The 21,714-nt window shown below is 35.3% G+C and overlaps 1 protein-coding gene across 1 annotated transcript; it reads right to left on the bottom strand.

The window, feature by feature from the left end:
* Positions 1–12,667: 12,667 nt before the first annotated feature.
* pdia2 (protein disulfide isomerase family A, member 2) lies at positions 12,668–21,714 on the bottom strand. Its single transcript, XM_079811867.1, has 11 exons — positions 21,327–21,714; positions 20,436–20,642; positions 20,207–20,340; positions 19,890–20,027; positions 17,573–17,689; positions 17,273–17,398; positions 16,924–17,121; positions 16,726–16,846; positions 16,115–16,296; positions 12,978–13,121; positions 12,668–12,891 (listed from the first exon to the last, which is right to left on the bottom strand). The coding sequence occupies exons 1-11, from the start codon at positions 21,565–21,567 to the stop codon at positions 12,835–12,837; spliced, it is 1,665 nt and encodes a 554-aa protein (XP_079667993.1). The 5' UTR covers positions 21,568–21,714; the 3' UTR covers positions 12,668–12,834.

Raw genomic sequence — 21,714 nt, 5'->3', positions numbered from 1 at the left:
CACTGACATCGCCGGTATGCATCACGGAGGTACTGGAATAAATACTGATGACATCATCCAATTATTAAACGGTTGCATCAACGATGGTTATACTGTAAGTGCATTTAATACAGACTTCAGATTTTTCATTCAAGCATTGTATCACAAAGTCCTTTTGGGTTGTGTGGAAGTAAACTGAGCTGATTGTTCAACAAAGTGTGATAAACTTCACTCCAGAAATACTGGCGAACTGATTAGTGAAAAAAGAGTATCATGCATGCAATAGCCTACTACATGTTAACTGGTCAACTACAGGTCAAACCTTTTTTTTTTCCAATTATGTTGTTGTTGTCTCCCATAATGCAACACATTCTTGTAATTTATTTCATGCTTCTATCTCTTCAGTTTAACCCATTAAGGCAAATTACTAAAGAAGACCCAAGGTACAAAAGGAACCCCATTCTGAAAGACAGGATTCACTGTCTGGTGGCTGTTCTTCCTGCCAGCACTGTTTCTATGATTGATGAGGATCAAATTAGGCAAATGAGAGTAGTTCGGGAGAAAGCACGAGACTTGGGTGAGATATATTGAATATATATTTATTCTCAAAAATATCATGTTTGGTGCACAAGTTTCCTCCCTGGCTGGAGCACTTGGCGCGTCAATATAGTGACGCCTAGGGGTGCCTTTAGCGTCTTTATTGTGACGCGGAAAGCACTTGACCATGCGTCGGAATTTGACGCCTTGGGAGTGAGAACGGGTTGCAATATTTGATGCTTTCATGAGAGCAGAGAACGTTTGCACCTTTTGTAATTGTGTTCTGTATGAGTCCCATTTGATTGGTTGGATCTCAATATTGCCGATGTTAAGAAAAACTCTGGGAAGCATCACTACTCAGATATTCATGCATAACTATAACAACACAGTCAATGATCCTCAAGGAAGCTACACCATCTTACAAGAGCTAGGAAGTAAACTTTGAACAGCATAATTTGTGAAAATTCTGTTTATTTTGTATTGTGGACTATAATTATTGTTCATGTCCCACAGGCATTCCTCAAGTCATAATCATGACCAAGGTGGATGAAGCATGCCCACTCGTTAAAGACAATCTTGAGAATATCTACACAAGCAAAATAATAAAAAAGAAGGTATTTGGTTTTAAATTTGTGACCAAGTAATAGACTGAATATACTTTTTGTCTTTTTACAACTTAATTTCACCATAAACAAAAGCCAAATTATATATATAAAAATATTATATATAAATATATAAAAATATTTAGTTAGCCAGTGTTTAATTTGTTTCAATTCCAATGTTAAACCTACTTAATATAAATAAAGACAACTTTGAAAGATCTTAATGTTTCTTGTGATGCCTTTTTAAATGCATACTATTTTTGTTACATACCAAATAAACACCAGAAGAAATAATAAATAAGCCACCAGGGGCCTGTACCATGATGGTAGTTTAACGAACTCAGGGTTACAGGATTAGTTTCAAGTTGACAAAACCAAACCAATCTATTCATAAATGTATAATCAACCAAAGAGTTACAAATATAAAAAAAGATGGCTTATTTCTGCATTTCCGGCAAAATCCAGCAAAACGCTCCACTCATGAACTGCTCACGCTCAAATCCCACTTCGACATGAAGTTTCTCTGTACTTTAATTGTTGCAGCCATTAAGGTATTTATTTTTATATTTATGTTGAAATATTATAATGTTATTTTTTATGTCCATGTTGTCAATCTGTTTTGATTATGAAAAGTGAACAGCCTGAGATAGGACACATAAGATGCGCAATGCCAGGAGACATTGAGTGGGTCAGACATGATTGTGACCACTTCATTAAGTTTTGTTTTGTAGAAATTGTATCTTAATTTTAATCAATGTTTCATCAGCCAATTGGGCATTCTGAGCAAGCAGAGCTTAAACGGTCAGTATTATTAAATTGCAGACAGATTTTGGATAGCTAGGTTGGTGTGGTAGAGGGCCCAACATCATATTCTTTCATAGGGCCCAAAATTGCTAGTTGCGCCCCTGGGTCCCATGATGCTGATCATCAGCTTTCTCTGTCAACTCAGGCTTTGATCCTGAGTTTAGGAGTTTAGCTGTGACATCAGAATTGAACAGCCAATCACATGCTGTGGATCAGTGAAACTGAGATTCATTTCTCTCTTCTGCAGAATATTACATGATTGAAAAATATTAAGAATTTAATCAAATAGACAGGAAGAAAAGCTGTGCATAGAGCTGTGAGGACAACTTAAATAAATATCTTATATGTCAATGCAAGTAGAAGTTATGAAGTTAGTTTAGTTGATATATAGAGAGAATTTAACATTTAAGATCACATGTAGTATTATTTGTATGACCTTTAGGCTATTTATATTAATTTTAACTAAGTGCCTATTAATGATTGATTAACTAAAATGATACATGTGTAATTGATTAAGGGTATAATTACATGAATGATATCTAAATCATTCAAAAGTATTATTATTATTATTATTATTATTATTATTATTATAAATAAACATTGTTAAAAGCTAGACGCTTTAGTCTCTAAAAACCATTTGCTATGTAGTGACCTTTCATTTGGAGTAGATATTGGGGAGTGACTTTATTGCATCAGAGGCGTGTCACTTTGCTCACAGCTGATTGGTCCAATTTCAGTTTGATCTCTTATCCAGAACATAACCTGCCCTGGAGCAGGTTAGCCGTGGAGCGTAAGTTACTATGGAGATGAACACGGCTAAAAGCCAAACCACTTTAATGGTACCTAAAACCCAGGATTGGCACAAACTAAGCTTAAACATATCTGGCTAGCCAGCTAAACCGGCTTCATGGTATAGGCCCCTGAGGGCACTCCCCTGTTCATTGACATTTTTATCTCAGACTTCATTACCCATAACCCACTTCCCGGACTAATCAGCCATGATCACCCACAGCTGTAACTTGTTACCTCATCAGTCTCACCCTATTTAATCCCTGGTTTCTGTCTCATTTATTGTTCATGCTGCGTTCTAATTCGCATACTTATACTACGTCTACGACCTAAAAGTATGTAGTTTGTGAAGAAAAAGTACATACTTGAGTGTGTAGCAAAAGAGTACACTCTAAAAAAAAGGGCTCGTAATCATAGGGGAACCTTTTTTAGTGCTATATAGCACCAATTTTGGTGCTTCAGTGGTTCTTCAGAGGTGCTATATAGCACCTTAGTCAAAGAACCGGTGAAGAACCTCTGAAGAACCTCTGAAGAACCGCTGAAGAACCGCTGAAGAACCACTGAAGCACCAAAATTGGTGCTATATAGCACTAAAAAAGGTTCCCCTATGATTACGAGCCAAGAACCTTTTTTGGTGCAATATAGAACCTTTTTTTTTTTTTAGAGTGATGCAAGCTTTGGGACATACTACTTCGTCATCTTTAACGGATTCTGTTACGTGCATCCCGTCACCGTTTAAACTGCCCTGTCAATCATCGTCACAGTTAAAATCCTCCACATTCAATTTAATTTCCTACCTTATAGGAGAGAAATATAGTAGCCTCGCACGTTGATCTGCCATTTGTGGGTCTTCAATGCAGAGACTCTCCTCATGTGTTTGAAGTTTAAATCTAGTGATGCATTTAAAAGTTAATGGCCAAACGTACCATTACAAAAGTTCACAATGCTGCTGCATGTGAAATATAATGTGTATAACATTGAATAAATATCTTTTTAGATACTGATGATAATTGATCACTCAAGCCCCTTAATCTAAAGTTTTTTTAACACTTTTTATCCGCGTTTGTAGTTCCTGACCGGAAATAGTAGACCATCTGGGTATCTTTGGAATACTCTTTTCAACATTCTACGATTTGGGACATACTAATTCTATTTTTGAATAGCCTACTATTTAGGACGGATAGTATGCGAATTGGGACGCAGCATCAGTCTTTCCAATGTTAACACTGCTTCCCTAGACGGGGTTGTCCTGGGGGTTGTCTGTGTTCTGGATGGCATTGTTTGGACTGCCCACTCTGTGTTTGCATTTGCCTGTTTTTGGACTTGATTGTGGATAACTCCTTTTATTAAATACTGCTTTTGGATCCTCAGCCTTCATGTCCTTGTGCAGATTATGACAGGTTAGTCCGGGAAGTGGATTATGGGTAATGAAGTCCAAGATGAAAATGGCAATGAACAGCAGAGTGCCCTATGGTGGCTCTCAATGGCACTCCAGCACAGGACTATAACACATATTTAGCAGAACCAATTTTGTACAAATTTTTAGTTTAAAAAAAAAAACTACTATAAATTGCCTTTTGCAGATGGAGGAGTGTTCTAGCAGACTGGGAGTTCCTGTGAGCTGCATTTATCCTGTACAAAACTACCACAAGGAACGTACTGCCAACACAACAATGGATATTCTGATTTTAGATGCATTGCAAAATATTCTTAACTTTGCCAATGATTATGTGGAGGACCAAGAGGATAGTAAAAATGCTACTCACGTATAGTACTATATATATATATATTTATATATATAGTCGTCTTTTCCATTCTATTGGCCCTTTGGTGGTGTATATTTGCATAACATCTCTGATATCAGTCTGTAGTCGATGAAGGTAACAAACTGCACAGCATATAATCATAATTATCCTAAGAATATGGAATAGCGTGTTTATAATCATTTTCTTCCGTGCTCAATGTTACACTCAACCTGCTTTTTAAACGTGACTTTATTGGGGTTTTTTTCAGTGACAGGACATTCACACCTTCAACACTGATAATATCAGTAAAGATGTGTGTGCGTAGTAGTTTTTCAGTGTGGGTGAGATATGCTATTATTAAACCTACTTTTATATAAGTTAGATCTGGGTTTTTTTTTGCTATTTTTATTGTATATTTTTGATTCAGACGTATTGTTTATTGCTGTTTGGACAATAATCCCTGTGATTTAAACCTAAATAAATATATATGAGAAAATATTAAATGTTGGCAACATTGTTTTCTGTTTATTCTAGGCTCATGCAACTGAATGTTTTAAATCCTTCAAGGCATTTATGCAGTCATAATAAAAATAAAAAAAACAGTGTTGTCTTAACAAGCAGCAGTTTTAAAGTGAAATTCTTTTGAACATAATATCTGTTTTAAAGGAGGTAGAAAAATTATACATTAAAATTAATTTAATGAGACACACACACATATATATAGACCTGACACCTGCAGATTCATTTTGGTGTCCATAAAAACGCATAATTACTTAGCAAATATGTTTCGGATTATAATTGTTTTATGACAATTCAATTATGTTTGCCTTGTGATTATTGATCATAATGTTGAATGTGTGGGTGAGAGTTACGGAAATCATTTGCGAATGTATATTCCTAAGTGCCTGTGGCAGAAGGGACAGGTATGATGAGCATCTTGAAACCCCCTGACAAAGAAAGGGATGAGACAAAATCCACAAATAAGCCTGTAAAACAATGTAATGAAGACAGAAATAAGTCAGACACAATAAGAAATGACAGATGTAATAAAAAATAAATCAAAAAAAGAGTCACAGTTACCGCACAATTTTGCCAATAATTCACTTACCCAAGTAAGGTCATTAAAAGACACATGCCCCATGCAGCAGAACCGGGTTTATATTCCACATTAGTGATGATGCTCTTATGGCAGTACTGGCACACAGTCGCTGTTGGAGTGTCCCCCAAAACAATAACCCTCTGCTGTGGCTGCACCATGATCACTTGAGGGGCGACAACCCTCACCTCCTGCTGCATGAACACTTTGATGGTGAAAAAACATTGTTATTGCAGATGAAATATAACATTAAATAAAAAAAATGTTATCAGGTTAAACTTTTATTTTCACTCACTCATATCTTTATCTAAACCGCTCACTGTCAGTCGTGCACATCCACCATGTTTTGTAGATTTTTGAACACTTTTTAATTGTGTGTGTAGTTCTGAACCGCAATGTAAGTTCCAAATCGCAATGGTTTGTGGGCAATATTAGCCTTTAGAGTGTGCATGGATCCACACTTCAAAAATCTACCAGAAATGGTAGACCATCCGGGGGCTTTTGACATACTCTTTTCAACATACTTTGCTTTGGGACGTGTATTCTAATCTCCAACCTCACATACTATTTAAGATGGATAGTATGGACAATGGGACGCAGGGACAGATTCATTGAGCAAAACGATTCTTGCTGGGAGACACACTTTTCTACACTTTCTTCTTTGGCACTATTTTCGAGCACAAATACACAGTAACTGGCACAGTTCCACAACATTAACTTATTATTTACTGAAATATGGCATATAATAATATTTTTTTTAATTCATAAAAGAAAATATGTTAAAAATCATGGTTCAGTCCCATTTATTTACAACAAATTGTGTCCATTGCTTTAGTATACTGTAACAGGCTTCTGCTGTATACTACACATTTCTGGAAAATGTCATCCAGGTATTTCATACATTCACAGAAAAATTTGGATACTGTGCTCAGTGTGCATATATACAATACACCGATCAGGCATAACATTATGACCTAATATATGTTCTAATATTGTGTTGGTCCACCTTTTGATGCCAAAACAGCCCTGACCCGTCGAGGCATGATGGACTCCACTAGACCCCTGAAGGTGTGCTGTGGTATCGGCACCAAGATGTTAGCAGTAGATCCTTTAAGTCCTGTAAGTTGCGAAGTGGGGCCTCCATGGATCTGACTTGTTTGTTCTGCACATCCCACAGATGCTTGAATTTGGAGGCCAAGTCAACACCTCAAACTCGTTGTTGTGGTCCTCAAAACATACCTGAACAATTTTTGCTTTGTGGCAGGGCTCATTATCCTGCTGAAAGAGGCCACAGCCACCCGGGAATACCATCTCCATGAAAGGGAGTACATGGTCTTCAACAATGCTTAGGTAGGTGGTACGTGTCAAAGAAACATCCACATAGATGGCAGGACCCAAGGTTTCCCAGCAGAACATTGCCCAAAGCATCACGCTGCCTCCGCATGCTTATATCCTACATAGTGCATCCATGTAGTGTGGCCTGTTTGATTGGACCACACAGGCCAGCCTTTGCCCCCCATGTGCATCAATGAGCCTTGGCCGCCCATGACCCTGTCGCCGGTTCTCCACTGTTCCTTCCTTTGATCACTTTTGATAGATACTGACCACTGCAGACCGGGAACAGCCCACAAGAGCTGCAGTTTTGGAGATGCTCTGACCCAGTCGTCTAGCCATCACAATTTGGCCCTTGTCAAACTCGCTCAAATCCTTACGCTTGCCCATTTTTCCTGCTTCTAACACAGCAACTTTAAGGACAAAATGTTCACTTGCTGCCTAATATATCCCACCCACTAACAGGTGCCGTGATGAAGAGATAATCAGTGTTATTCACTTCACCTGTCACAATGTTATGCCTGATCGGTGTACATAATAATGTTCTGAGTTTTAGGATAAATACTTGATGTAACTGCACTTACTTGGTTCTTGTCTCACCACTATTTGAGGTGGCACATTAAGGACAGGGTAAGGGTTTGCCATCCTTGTATTAGGGTTTTGAGGAATCTCTTGAAAATGATCTGAAAAGATAAAAAAAAAATACTTTTCTATACTTTTACTTATTATATAAAGACAATTTCTCAGCAGCTGCAGCTCTTACTTGTCTCCCTGTAGGCAGGTGACGCTATAGCAGTGGCATATGAGGGTGGAGGTGTAGCGGGGATCTCCTCACAAAGATGGATGTCGTCATAATCGGGGGGTGGGGATGTGCAGCCAGATGCAGCAGCCCATGCAGGAACATCCATACTGAATCTAATGAGATTGTAGACCTATACTTAAGTCATTGACCTTTTGAAGAAAATTAATATATATATATATATATATATATATATATATATATATATATATATATATATATATATATATATAAATGAAAATATGCCTACATTACCTTCCTTCTTTTAGAATTACTCAAATCTAGTAAATACCATCAGATATGTTCTGATTCAGTCATTGCAACAACAACAAAAAAAGATAAATAATCTATCAGTAGGAGAATAAAACACACTGTATTATTTCTTGCCAGCAGTGCTCACATAGTAACCAATTATAGGCTAATTGTAATGGAGCAGTGCTTCTACACCGAAGCAAATTCACTACAAACTAGAACAAAGCCAAGCATTTTGAGAATAACCTGGTTGAATAAGCATTACTAAATCAATATGGTGCTCTATTTTCAGTACACTTTGCAAATATATTAGCATGACACATTATGAACTATCGATGTTCGATGTTCATCGAAACATGACATTCAGACCTTATTTATCATGTTGGTATTGAAGCATGTCTTTCTACTAGACATTTACACATTTGATCACATAATGTATGTAAAATTATAGAGAACTTAGAGATGTTTGCCCGTCTTTTTGCTCATTCATACAGTTTGTTCCTTCATACATGAATTGCAAACAAGTTACCCTGAAAGTTATAATACAGTTCACCAGCCTTTTTAGTCTGTCATACTTTGTGTCATACCTTACTTCAAAAATGCTTTTTTATAAGTCAGTGCAGCATACATTAAGAGTGAATTAACTTTAAACAGTTGTATATAGCTAAATTATTATTACCTGTGTGTTGATTGTAGAAAACCTTCCTTCTTGTGACATCACTGCCTGACTGACTCTACCTGTTTACCTGCACTGTTCATTTCTGTGCATTCCGTTGCACTGAAGAGGAATGTGCACTGCAGATAGCCTACATAGTGAGCGTGCCTTTCGTTCATCTTCGTATGGCAAGCCGTTTTAACATTTAATCCTTAAAACTAGAATCTATTTTCATGCGTACCTTTTTAAAATATACTTACTTTTCATTAGCTACTAGTGATTATTAAATTGGTACCAGTACTTATTTATTAGATACTAGTATTTATTATTAAATATTAGTAGCCTACTTATTAATTAGATACTAGTACCTATTAAAGAAACACTTATTCATTAGATCCTAGTACTTATTAAAAAGACACTAGTACTTATTCAATAGATACTAGTAACTATTAAATATATACTTGTTCATTTTTACTAGTATTTATTATTAGATATTAGTACTTATTAATTTGATACTAGTAACTATAAAACAGATACTACTTATTCATTAGATAGTACGTATTAATTAGATAGTAACTATTAAACATATACTAGTACTTTTTAATTAGATACTCAATAGACACTTCATTAGATACTCAATAGACACTAGTATGTATTCATTAGATACTAGTAACTATTAAATAGATACTATTACTTATTCATTAGATACTCAATAGACACTAGTACTTATTCATTAGATACTAGTAACTATTCAATAGACACTAGTACTTATTCATTAGATACTCAATATACACTACACTGTAAAAAAAGAAAAGTTGACATAACTTAAAATTATAAGGCAACTTACTCAAATTTTAAACAAAGTAGTACACTTAACTCAATTAACTGAGTAAGGTCACATGTCTCCCAATTTAAGATGTTTTGTTCAGCTGATTAAGTTTTTTATTTTATTTAATTTTTTTATGTCACCATCATGGTGATGGGTGTTTTCTTTAGTTGGGCAGTTTGACGACTTTTTAATGTTTGGCAAGAAAAGATAATCAAATGCTGTCAGCTGCTCGATGATAAGAATATAATCATTGTGTAGTGGCTTAATTCACAGATTTTATGAGTTTAATATGAGCAATAAACTATTAGCTTTTTTTTATTGTGATTCTAGAAAAGATCAAACATGGTTTTAATCAAAATAGTTGACTAAGGTTTAAAACCGATTGTACATTAAGCACTTTGACCTCCTATGAGATTTTCTCACACAGACATCAAGAATCAGCCTATACATCTCAACAATGGTTACATGCTTCATACCGCAATGCATTCTGGGAGCCATGGATGAGTTTTGCATGATGCACCCAGAATGCATTGTTAACTTGTTGCAACTTGTATGTTTGTTAACTTGCATTTACAAATCGAATTTACAATTAATACTAGGTTGGTCCAACAATTGTTGAACCAACTTTATTTTGACCAGTTAAGCCAACTTTTTTGCATTTAATTGTCCAGTTAACTAAAACATTATCATTAGTCAAAAGTTAGATTTTTTACAGTGTACACTGTTATCCATGAAATTGTTTTAATTCAAATTATTTAGGTACAATAAACATAAACTCCAACAGATTTGTTCAATTACTCCATGTTTTTCGTTTGTTGTACGATTTGCATGATTTTTTTTCATTCTATTTAAATTTTTAAAGTAAATGTACTTAACAAAGCCTATTTTAGTCTGTTGTCAATGCAACGCAAAACAAGGAAGATGCTGATTGGCTCTTTGAACTGAAATCAGGCATGGATGCAGCTGCGCACATTTTTATCAATGTTTGCTGGTGAGTATATTTTGGTCTCAAACAGCTAATACATTATTAATCCCTAATAAATTAGATGTATAACAGTTAGCCAGTAAAACAAAATGTAAGTTTAGGCTGTGTTTACACTCAAAAAAATATTTTACGATACTTTATTTAAACAATTTATTTTGTTTAAGGTTTTCATTTTGAAATAACTAAATAAATCAACTGAAGATAAAATAAGACATTACATCTCTGAAGATCTCAGCAGAGGAGGATTAAACAACTCCACAAACAGCATTACCAGCTTCATGCAAATTGACTTTATTTCTGTTTCACCATGATAGAGATAAGTGTTTGTTTTAGTTGGACTCTTGACCCTTGGCTCTTTAACATTCGTGTGTTTTTTTTCTTTGGCTGCTTTAATTGTGTTAAAAAAAAAACACACACTTTAGTTATGCCAAGACAAGCCAAAGAGAAAACGTGATATGGTGACTTTGGCTTATTGATGATGATGATGATGACATCATCATGTAGTGGCTGAATCACTAATCTCATTCAGACTCAAATGGTATGGTTATAGAGGTAATGTGTTATAAATGTTGTATTTACGTGATGTTATTTATGTTATTCTACAGCATGAGATTCAGCACTGTTATGGTAATTGAATAATATTCAATATATTAAAATCATGTAGTGCTCAAAATTTCTCTTTTATTCTTACAATTTGGTTTTCCTTGCCATAACAAATGTGCTTTATAAACACAGAGTTAAAGCAGTCAGCGAAAAACTCAAGTTAAAGAGTCAAGGGCCAACTAAAACGAACACTTATCTCCATCATGGTGACCTAAAATTTCAATACCACTGAATTAAAAACTGTTTGTTCAATTAACTAAAAGTTTTTAATTAGATGCTGTTGAAATCTTAAGTACATTCAACTGGAAATGTTTTGTTTTTTCAACAAGACAAAATTAACTTTTTTAGGGCAACGAGTTTCCATAAATTGTTTAAGTTCAATCAACCTGTATAGGCTTACAGTGTATAGTAGTACTTATTAATTAGCTACTACTAATTCAATACCTATTTATTAGATACTAGTATTTATTCCAAATGTTACTAGTCAGAATTTTTATTTTACTAAGATTTTTAATTGAACTCAGTGGCCATTCTGACCAGTCATAACATAAGACAAGTAAAAAAGCAGTTGTGGCTAGTAAGATTAGAAATGTTACTGGTTACAATTTAAAAAGATATAGTGTCTGATAAATAAGAAGTAGCTAATGAATAAGTACTAGTATTATAGGTACTAGAATGCGTCATGCGTCGTTAAGGTGCTCTTGTGAATTGTGAAATAAAGTGATAAATTATGTTTTTTTTTAGCAAACAAAGTACTCGCATCACTTCATAAAATTGAAGTTAAACCACTGGAGTCACATGGATTACTTATATGATGTCTTTCTATCTTGAAAGTGTAGTTGTGTAGCTGTCAATTGAGGGCAGAAAGCTCTCAGATTTCATTAAAAAGATCTTCATTAGTGTTGGAGGACAGAATTTTCATTTTTTGGGGGGGTGAACTAACCCTTTAAGAAATGCTTCACATGGGCATGTAAAACTTCAGTGTTATATTATAATTGAAAGCAAAATGTATTATGATCTATTATGATTTGGTTGAATGGTTTGATCCAATTATCAATATTAATACTCATTTCCGTATATCATGACATGAGAAAAATATATCTTGCTGTAGCTGTTGCTTATGAAATAAAATATTTAGAGTACAAACATGGATGTATCATGACATCATGATATCAACAAATACATTAAAAAATCTGAGTGAAACTCACAAAAAAGCCATGTTCAGGTAATATTTTACCACAAAATCAAAAGATAAAAACGAAATGTAATTACATTTCCCATTCTTCTCAATAGTGATCAGATTCTCTCATAGCAATACAGTAATTTGTATTGTATTACATTTAAAACTGACAGAAATACTGTAATACAATGATTTATAAGATTTAATTCTGTATACTTTAAATAGTAAAACATACCACCATGATATAGTGATTTCCATATATTAAAAAATGTTGTGCCATTACAGTAATGATATTTTCAACATAAATGTTATTAATTGTCATTTAAAAAAAAATATTTTCTTAAAAATCTTCAATCCAGTCATGTTTTTGACAATTTTGTGAGATTCACCCATATAATTTTCTGAAGCCGATTCTGATAATGATAGTGTCTAACTGATCCCACATCACAGAAATAAATTATAGACCAGGACCATGAAAAAAACCTACATGTTAAGCTATTTTTATTCAATTTAGTCAGGTATGTAGTTTGTTGAAATGGTCCAGTGCAGAGAAAATGACATTAATCTGATAAAACACATTTGGCTCATGTTGCATAAATCTCACACTGATCTGGTTCAGTACAAATGAGTTGATTTATGCCTTGTTTTTACAGCTCATCCTTGCTGGTTACATTGGTAGATTTTGGTGACTCTTCATCCGACACCTGAAAAGCAGAAATAAACACCAACTATATTACTCAAGACGATCTTGCCCCTAAATAATCAAGTCATCTGTTGGATTTTGACTGACCTCCTCTTCATCATCATTATTATCATCATCATCATCATCTTCATCCTCATCCTTATCTTTACTCTCTTCTTCTGGTAACACTCCTCCATTATCCAGGAACTTTGAGAAAGTCTCCAAATCTCTATTTCCATTATAGTCAATGATCTGATTTCAAAAAGTATTTAAAAGCATTTGTCAGTACTGCCATTCTTACACATACAAAACGTATAATTTGATGTCCTTTTACAATATAATATCTTGCATGTTAACTGTCATCCCCCCACCCCCTTTTTTAGCATAGATCTGAACTTAAATCGTACTTATACAGACATCAGATATGTCTCTTTTTAAGAAAGACACTTAACATATTCTTGAAAAAGTGAAAGAAATTTAAGAAAGTTTAAGTTTACTGTAATCAAACGTACTTACTGTATGTAACAACTGAGACAAATCAGACAGAATTATTATTCATTATATTTAATGAATAATCCAGCAAACTCACTCTCCCCCAACAAAGGTTTATGAACCATCGCCCAAAACTGCAACTAATTTACATTTAGTCTCTACGAACTCCAAATGTCGTTCCCCATTTGTTAAAGGAACTGTATGTAAGAAATGGATTTCAATTAATCATAAAATGGCCCTGATATGTCACTAGACGTTAAGAAATCATGTTAATTTCAAATACTTATATCACTGACAACAGTTGTCCGGCCAAGATATTGTCCTTTTAAAAGTGAAGTTGCAGCCCTCAACTGATGTTGATGTTGACATGTTGTGTTTTGGCCTGAAGCACCACCCTCCACCTGTCTACCAATCACAAAGTCTGTAGTGTTTTGGCATCCGGGTTGCCAGCTCTGCTCTAGTTACCGCAGCTACAAACTTTTTGGATAAAAAATGTCTAACTTTACGAAACCTAAAAGACCTCGTTATGAATCAGAAAAACGTTGTGACAATGTCTGAAATAAAACAAGGATTTGTATAGGAGATGCCTTTGAAAACGGAGAAGAATTTGAGGACAGACGCCAACATTGCTAATTTTCTCCTGGACAGGTAAGGTTCATCAATGTTTGGCTAACTTGTACTTAATGTAAATGGACATTTCAAATATTCATGACAGTCGAACAAAGTTATGCATGTTCGTGCAAAGTAACGTTAGGTTAGCGCATATCGAGGAGGTGTTTGGGGGAAAAAAACGGCGAGTCGTCATTGCTAACATTAGTAATGCCATTATCAGAGCCCGTTTCTCTGTGATTATGCTGAGACGCTGAGGAAAACAACATTAGCACGCCCATTATGGCAATGTGAAAACGTATTTGAGACATGTTACCTCAGTAAAAATGATTCCTTATTCGTTCTTCGCATATATAGTGGACAACACATGTTGCAAGTTGACCTGTATGACACATAGTGACTTAGGCTTGTGCTTGTACTTACGTTAATGACAGATACCTACCGTTACTAACAGCTAACTCACTGTTCTAACAATGTACTGTCACATACGAGCGTTCATATTTACGATTACATTTAGCTAATCGCCATTAGTAATTTTTTGCGATACATAATTACTTCACAAAACATTTCTCATGAAGCATAAACATAAGTAACAGAAAGAAAAAAAAATTGCTGTGTAGGACTCGTCACTTGCCATTGGAAGCTCCTTGTAGCAGCCTACGTTCCTGTTGGATCCTGTAGCCTATCTGGTAACCTCGAGTCAGGGTGGAGGGGGAGAGGGGATACACTGCTCTACAGTAATTTGAAAGTGATTGCAGTACCAGTTTTGGCCACAATCCTACATGCAGTTCCTTTAATTTACATTACATTTTGGCCAACTCTGTGCCACATTGGTATTATAAGAATCTTGAAGGTTCTTCTCTTCACCACCCAATCAAATTACATATTCAAATGCCCTTCTAGAAGACAAAGGATCGTAAAACTTTCCCTCCGAAAGCCTAAGTACAATTGGCTCACTGGGAGGAGAGGCTATCCTCTGTAGTTAAACCCCCCACCCATCAGATCAAATGCATGCTAGATTTTTTTTCTATAAATTCCAGACATGGCATCTGAGGACTAATTCTTATTTTTCTCAGTTATTTTGCTTTATTTCTAGATTCAATCATCGGCTTGTCCTTATGTACTAGAGCACATACACACGTGCGCACTCTTTAAAAATGGTGCTTTAAATATTTTGACAAACTAAAAGACGTAAATGACATTTGCATGTATTTTAAATAAAAGATATCGATTTTATTGAATGTCAGCTTGCTTACTTTGCTCAACGTAAGGATTTATTAAGCACACGTTATGCAAACAATAAACTATATGTCTAACCTCAGGTCGCGAGCTGTCGTTCCAACCACTCAACTTTGCGGCGCTGTTGGAACGATGACGCAAAGCATCGTTGGAACGATGTTCGTTGGAACGATGGTTTTGGGAAACACAGACTCGTTGAACTATGTTGATAATGACGAACTTGCGACCATAGTTGGCTAACGATGCTTTTGGGAAACACACCCCTGATTGATTGATTGTAATGTTAATGTAGCTACTGATTCAAATATTCATAATTATTCAGAATGAGTTTTGAATAATTATTAATATTTCCCTTTGAGCTAACTCACTACACTTAACTAAACATTTTTTATTTTATAAAAAATATATATTTTACAAAATAATTTGCACTCTAAGGGGGCGTTTACACGACATCATTTCAACTAAAAATGGAAAAAATTGTATGCAGTTTGCCCGTTCATTACGGCAACAGCGTTTTGAAAAAGGGTTACATATTGCAAGTTTTCGAAAATTATACCATTATCAATCATTTTGACGTTGTTGTCATACATTAAATTTTTCAAAAATGTTCTGTTTTTTTAGTACATCATTGTCGAGTAAAAATTGCTAGAAAAATCCCAGCCATATGTCTCAACCAATTCGTGTTCCAAAGTTGAGTCCACTAAAAGATTTTAAAATACATTTCCATGGTGATGCAATGTCCAACTTCAAAACAGTTTTCACAGGATGAATTTTGAATGATTTTATGATGATTACTAAAATTTGTGATAGGAAAAAAAGCAATAAAAAGAGCACCAAGTGTCCCAATACGAAGACACTGATAGTTAACAGGCTTTAGTGTGTGTGTGTGTGTGTGTGTTGCGAACCTCATCATCAGCCCCAGCAGGAAAGTATTTAATGGTGGGATATCCCTGTATAGTGATATCTTCCACATCGTTTTCTGCGGCATCCATTTTTGCAATGATTATGTTCTCATGGTCTTTGTACTTCTTGCCCAACTCTTCCCACACAGGAGCCAGCTCTTTACAGTGACCACACCATGGAGCATCTATGAGAATGACACAAATGGTAAAATTGGCTGAAATGGAAATTGCGATTGTATTTTCTTCCCTGTTGTGAGAGAAAAATGACTTCTCAATCAAGAAAAAATGTATGGTGGAACTTGATTTTGTCCATGGGGTATTGATTGGATCGTTGGACCGTTGTGGTTTGCTATTGGTCGATCTCATGTGAGTGACAGGTTGTCCCGCCAATCAAGGAAGAGAAGTCGTTGCAAGAGGGAGGGGAAGTTATTTTGATTAAAGATTATGAGGGCATGTGATTAAAAATAATAATAATAATAATGCTGTGCACTGATAAATCATTTAAAATAACGGCAATATTCCATAAAAAATAAGAAATTGTCAATGTTGATTTCATGGTGACTTTAATGCTACTATTAAATACTTTTATTTGAGCCAAAGAAGAACTAACTTACAAAATTCCACAAAGACGTTCTTAGTCTCATCAAAAGCCACTTCGTTAAAGTTCTTCCCTACAAGGACTTTAACCGGATTCTTGTCCCAGTCCTCAGGAATTTCTTGACTCTTCAAAAAGGGCTAGAATAAAGTGCAGATTGTTTTTTAGTAGGCAGATTTAGAAATATTCAATATTACAATAATGCTGCATTACACACCTTCGCAGTACCATCCAGAACACCCTGGCAAAATGTTCTCAGCGTGTCTTTGTTGATGGCTGATCCTTCCATTGCGTATGTCACCACTTTCTCAATGTTGATCAGACGAATAGTAGGAGCATCATCTTTAGAGATACTGAAATAATTCATCACATGATCCCCTTTGTCATGTGTAACATCTAACGTGATGAAAATCACCTACACACATACACACAGACTGTAAGCATGACACGATTTGAAATGGCTCTCTGAAAAATATTTAGTGGGCTAAACAAATATGGCTCTTGAAACCATTTGATGTTATATTAACATATTTATTTACAATAAGCTATTTAGTTAAAACCCTTACCTTTTCCTTAAATTCACTGGCAACATCTCTAAAATCTTCGAGAAGTGAATTCTGGGATTCTACAGTTGTATTAATGAATAGGATCAAATGGTTACGGACCTTAGAGGCAAAAATTTGTTCAGCATTCTGCAGAAAGATAATATAAATACAAAGAAAAAAGTAAAAAAAAATTGTTTTGGTAACAAAAATAGTGATTATTTTATAAATTATTTTTGATTAATGCACATGTAGTTTATACATTTTTAAGATAGATTTTAATTGTTTTTAGCAACTTGATCACTCTGAATTTTAAAGTGTTACCTCTTCATTAAATGGAATGACAAGTCTCATACTGTTAGAATGGATGAATGAAATCAGATCCCCTTTGTCTAGCTCGCCTTCCTCTGAGAGAGGCATATCTGCCCGCTTTTCATCAAACTGGAACATACACAAAAAGAAGGACATGTGGTGTTGGGAACATAGTTGAACCAGCAGTACTGTACAGCCAAACTGAATATATTGTGCGAAAATCGTCTTTTAATATTTTTATCACAGAAGAAAGTTATGTTTGAACGAATCTGTGTTTTTAAATTATTCTTCTAAGTGAGCAAATCTGACACTTTTATACACATGCTGTACAGATATTTTGTTTACTGAAGTCTCAAGTGCACTGTAGAAAAAAAAACAGTATTTCACCGTAAAAAATTGTGTAATAGCAACCTTTTATGTTTTACAGGACATAAATGTAAAAGTCCCGTAAAAAAACTGCAGCTGTGGTTGGCAGTATTTTAGCGTAAAAAAATACGGTAGTAACCTTTTATGTTTTATGGGATGTAAATGTAAAAGTCCCATAAAAAGACTGCAGCTGTCGTTGCCAGTATTTTACCATAAAAAAATACGGTAGCAGCCTTTTATATTTTACAGGACGTAAATTTAAAAGTCCCATAAAAAACTGCAGCTGTCGTTGCCAGTATTTTACCGTAAAAAAAATACGGTAGTAACCTTTTATTTTTTTCGGGACTTACATTTAAAAGTCCCATAAAAAACTGCAGCTGTCGTTGCCAGTATTTTACTGTTAAAAAAATACGGTTGCAACCTTTTATGTTTTTCGGGACGTAGATTTAAAAGTCCCGTAAAAATAAAAACGCAGCTGTGGTGGCCAGTATTTTACCTTAAAAAAAATATGGTAGCGACCTTTTATGTTTTATGGGACATAAATTTAAAAGTCCCATAAAAAAACTGCAGTTGTCGTTGCCAGTATTTTACTGTTAAAAAAATACGGTAGCAACCTTTTATGTTTTTCGGGACGTAAATTTAAAAGTCCCGTAAAAAAACGCAGCTGTGGTTGCCAGTATTTTACCTTAAAAAAAATATGGTAGCAACCTTTTATGTTTTATGGGACATAAATTTAAAAGTCCCATAAAAAAACTGCAGTTGTCGTTGCCAGTATTTTACTGTTAAAAAAATACGGTAGCAACCTTTTATGTTTTTCGGGACGTAAATTTAAAAGTCCCGTAAAAAAACGCAGCTGTGGTTGCCAGTATTTTACCGTAAAAAAATATGGTAGCAACTTTTTATGTTTTATGGGACATAAATTTAAAAGTCCCATAAAAAAACTGCAGTTGTCGTTGCCAGTATTTTACTGTTAAAAAAATACGGTAGCAACCTTTTATATTTTTCGGGACGTAAATTTAAAAGTCCCGTAAAAAAACGCAGCTGTGGTTGCCAGTATTTTACCGTAAAAAAATATGGTAGCAACCTTTTATGTTTTATGGGACATAAATTTAAAAGTCCCATAAAAAAACTGCAGTTGTCGTTGCCAGTATTTTACTGTTAAAAAAATACGGTAGCAACCTTTTATGTTTTTCGGGACGTAAATTTAAAAGTCCCGTAAAAAAACGCAGCTGTGGTTGCCAGTATTTTACCTTAAAAAAATATGGTAGCAACCTTTTATGTTTTACGGGATGTAAATTCGTAAAAACATAAAAGGCTGCTACCATATTTTTTACGTAAAATACTGGCAACCACAACTGCAGTTTTTTTTGTGTGGCTTTTACTGCTTTCAGCGACAAACTATTACATCAAATAATAGCTTTTGAGTGTGGGTGGAAAAGATGCATTTCATTGGTTAGACGAACTAAATGAACATGCCCCGTTCCCTGTTGTTTTATGCCTGAACGAGACTCGGAGCAAAACTGAATGAAGGTGTTGTCATCAGTTTGTCACGGTCAATCTTGGTCTGGAAAGGGGATTGTGTGAAAATGACCAATGACCATACATAATTGAATGGTATTAAACATTCTTTTGTGAGTTTCTTATTAGGGCCCGAGCACTGTGTAAGGACCCTACTGGAATTGCTCTGTTTATAAAATTTGTAATCACACATTTTTATAAAGGATATTGAGGCTGTGTCCACTGTTTAGCGAATCGGTTAGATGAATTAATCAATGACTCACTCATAACACACAAAAGATTCAGTTGTTGCAATGTTACCTGGAGAATGAATCAGTGAATGAATCTTGTTAAGACAGCAAATTAAAAAAAATCTGAATCACTGGGAACACATGAATTAAAATACCCACCAATAGTAGTCCGTCTACCAATCACAAATTGTAGTGCTATAGGAGAATGGGATTACCTTCTTGAAGAGCACCAATGAGTCACTCTTCACATCATACTTCTTGAAGAGCTCTGGGTTGCTTGTGATGCCAAAATTATAGTCCACTGCTATTAAAGTTACATCATAGAATGTCTTTGCCGTTTCTCCTTCCAAATCCTTGGATAGACAGAGAGAGAATAAATTAAATTACATTCAAAATTCAAATAAATCGGATAGAGATAAATTGTGAATAGAGAGTGTCATCTGTGTTTTTTATACTGTATACCACACTCTTGTTATAAGGCATTGTCAGATCATAAAAGTCAGTTACTTTATGCAAAAAAAAGATAATTTACCTGGAAGAATCCAACCACAACCACATCATTTGCCTCCAGCAGAGCCTCGGCACTCTCCACATCATTGAGAACAGTAGCACTGGGCCCTGTGCGCCTCTCCAGCCACATTGTGATTCCTTTTACAGTTCGCTTTCCTTTTTTCAAATCACAGAATAATGCCTATAAGCTTGTGCGCACTGTATTAAAATAAAACATGCATTCGAACACACTAAACAAACGAATACATTACCAGAAAAATCTGTGGCTGTTTGCCTGTTGCCATCTTTGAAGAATTTAAGTTTGGGATAACCATCCACACCAAACTCTTTGGTAAGTTCTGTCGCTTCTGTTGCATCCACTTTAGCCAGCCGTACATCCGATGACCCATTTTTTAGTAGTCCAGCCACTTCAGCATAAATGGGCTCCAGAGTGCGGCAGTGACCACACCATGGAGCATCTTTTTATGTTTTGAAAGACAAGTGCAAGGTTCATAACAAAATCTACCTCATATAAAGCACACCGGGGCTAGTTGTCACACTTGGATGTTGTCACAAGGGCTCATGTAAGTTTTTGCTTTATATTTCAAATAAATGCTGTTCGTTTGAGCATTATTCATCAAGGAATTACTGTTCTTACTGTATTTTTGATCAAAGAAATGCAGCCTTATACGAGCATATACTTCTTTCAAGTCTTACCGACCCCAAACTTTTGAAAAGTGGTGTATACTTTACTGAAGTGTGACAACTAGACCATAGCTTTGCATGTTAGTTATAGTTAAATTGCATTTGCATAAATGTAACACTACTTTAACATTTTACTGCAATGACAATAGCACAATACACAATCCAGTGTTGTAAATGTGCATAACTGGCCCCCCTTTCTAGTGTGGGAGAAATAACAGGTGCGCGTGCGCCCCTGATGGATGATGCAATCTTTGAACTTTTCTGCTGCTGCTCATGGATAGGATAGTTTAAATGCATGCAATATAAAACTACTTTTTAAGTGAAAGGAACTTTTTGAACACATATTGCAGTGAAAATTCCTTCATGCATAGCCACATGTTTTCTTGCATTGATAAGATGCTCAGAAGGTCAATTTGTAAGCATAATAATAACAGTGATATAGGGAAAGTCATACTTACAAAATTCCACGAGCAGGTACTTGTTCTCACTGAGAGCTCTGTCAAAGTTGGCGCTATGAAGGACCAAAACGTCTTTCTCTTCTGTAATTTCATCAGTCTTTTCTTGTTTCTCTGGTTCTGCATCGTCTTTGGAGCTTTCCTCAACTTTTTCTTCACCGTTGCCCTCTGTTTTTTCGTCCTCTGCCCTCACACGCAGGCTGCAGAGCAAGAGGGTGAAACCCAGAATGTGTAGAAGCCTCATGGTCAATGAGTTCAGCCGACCTATAGAGGAAAAGTGCTGAAATGAGCTGTAAAATGCTGCTGTCTGGTCTTGTGGTGCTGATAAGAGTCCACTGACGCTGACGAATCATTGAAACGCCTGCGTGGTGCAAATCTACTGGTCTTACTT

The sequence above is a fragment of the Gobio gobio genome, assembly GCF_949357685.1.
Source record: "Gobio gobio genome assembly, chromosome: 3".
Classification (NCBI taxonomy): domain Eukaryota; kingdom Metazoa; phylum Chordata; class Actinopteri; order Cypriniformes; family Gobionidae; genus Gobio; species Gobio gobio.
Note: the sequence above shows the minus strand (reverse complement) of the source record. Positions and strands in the feature narration are given on the sequence as shown.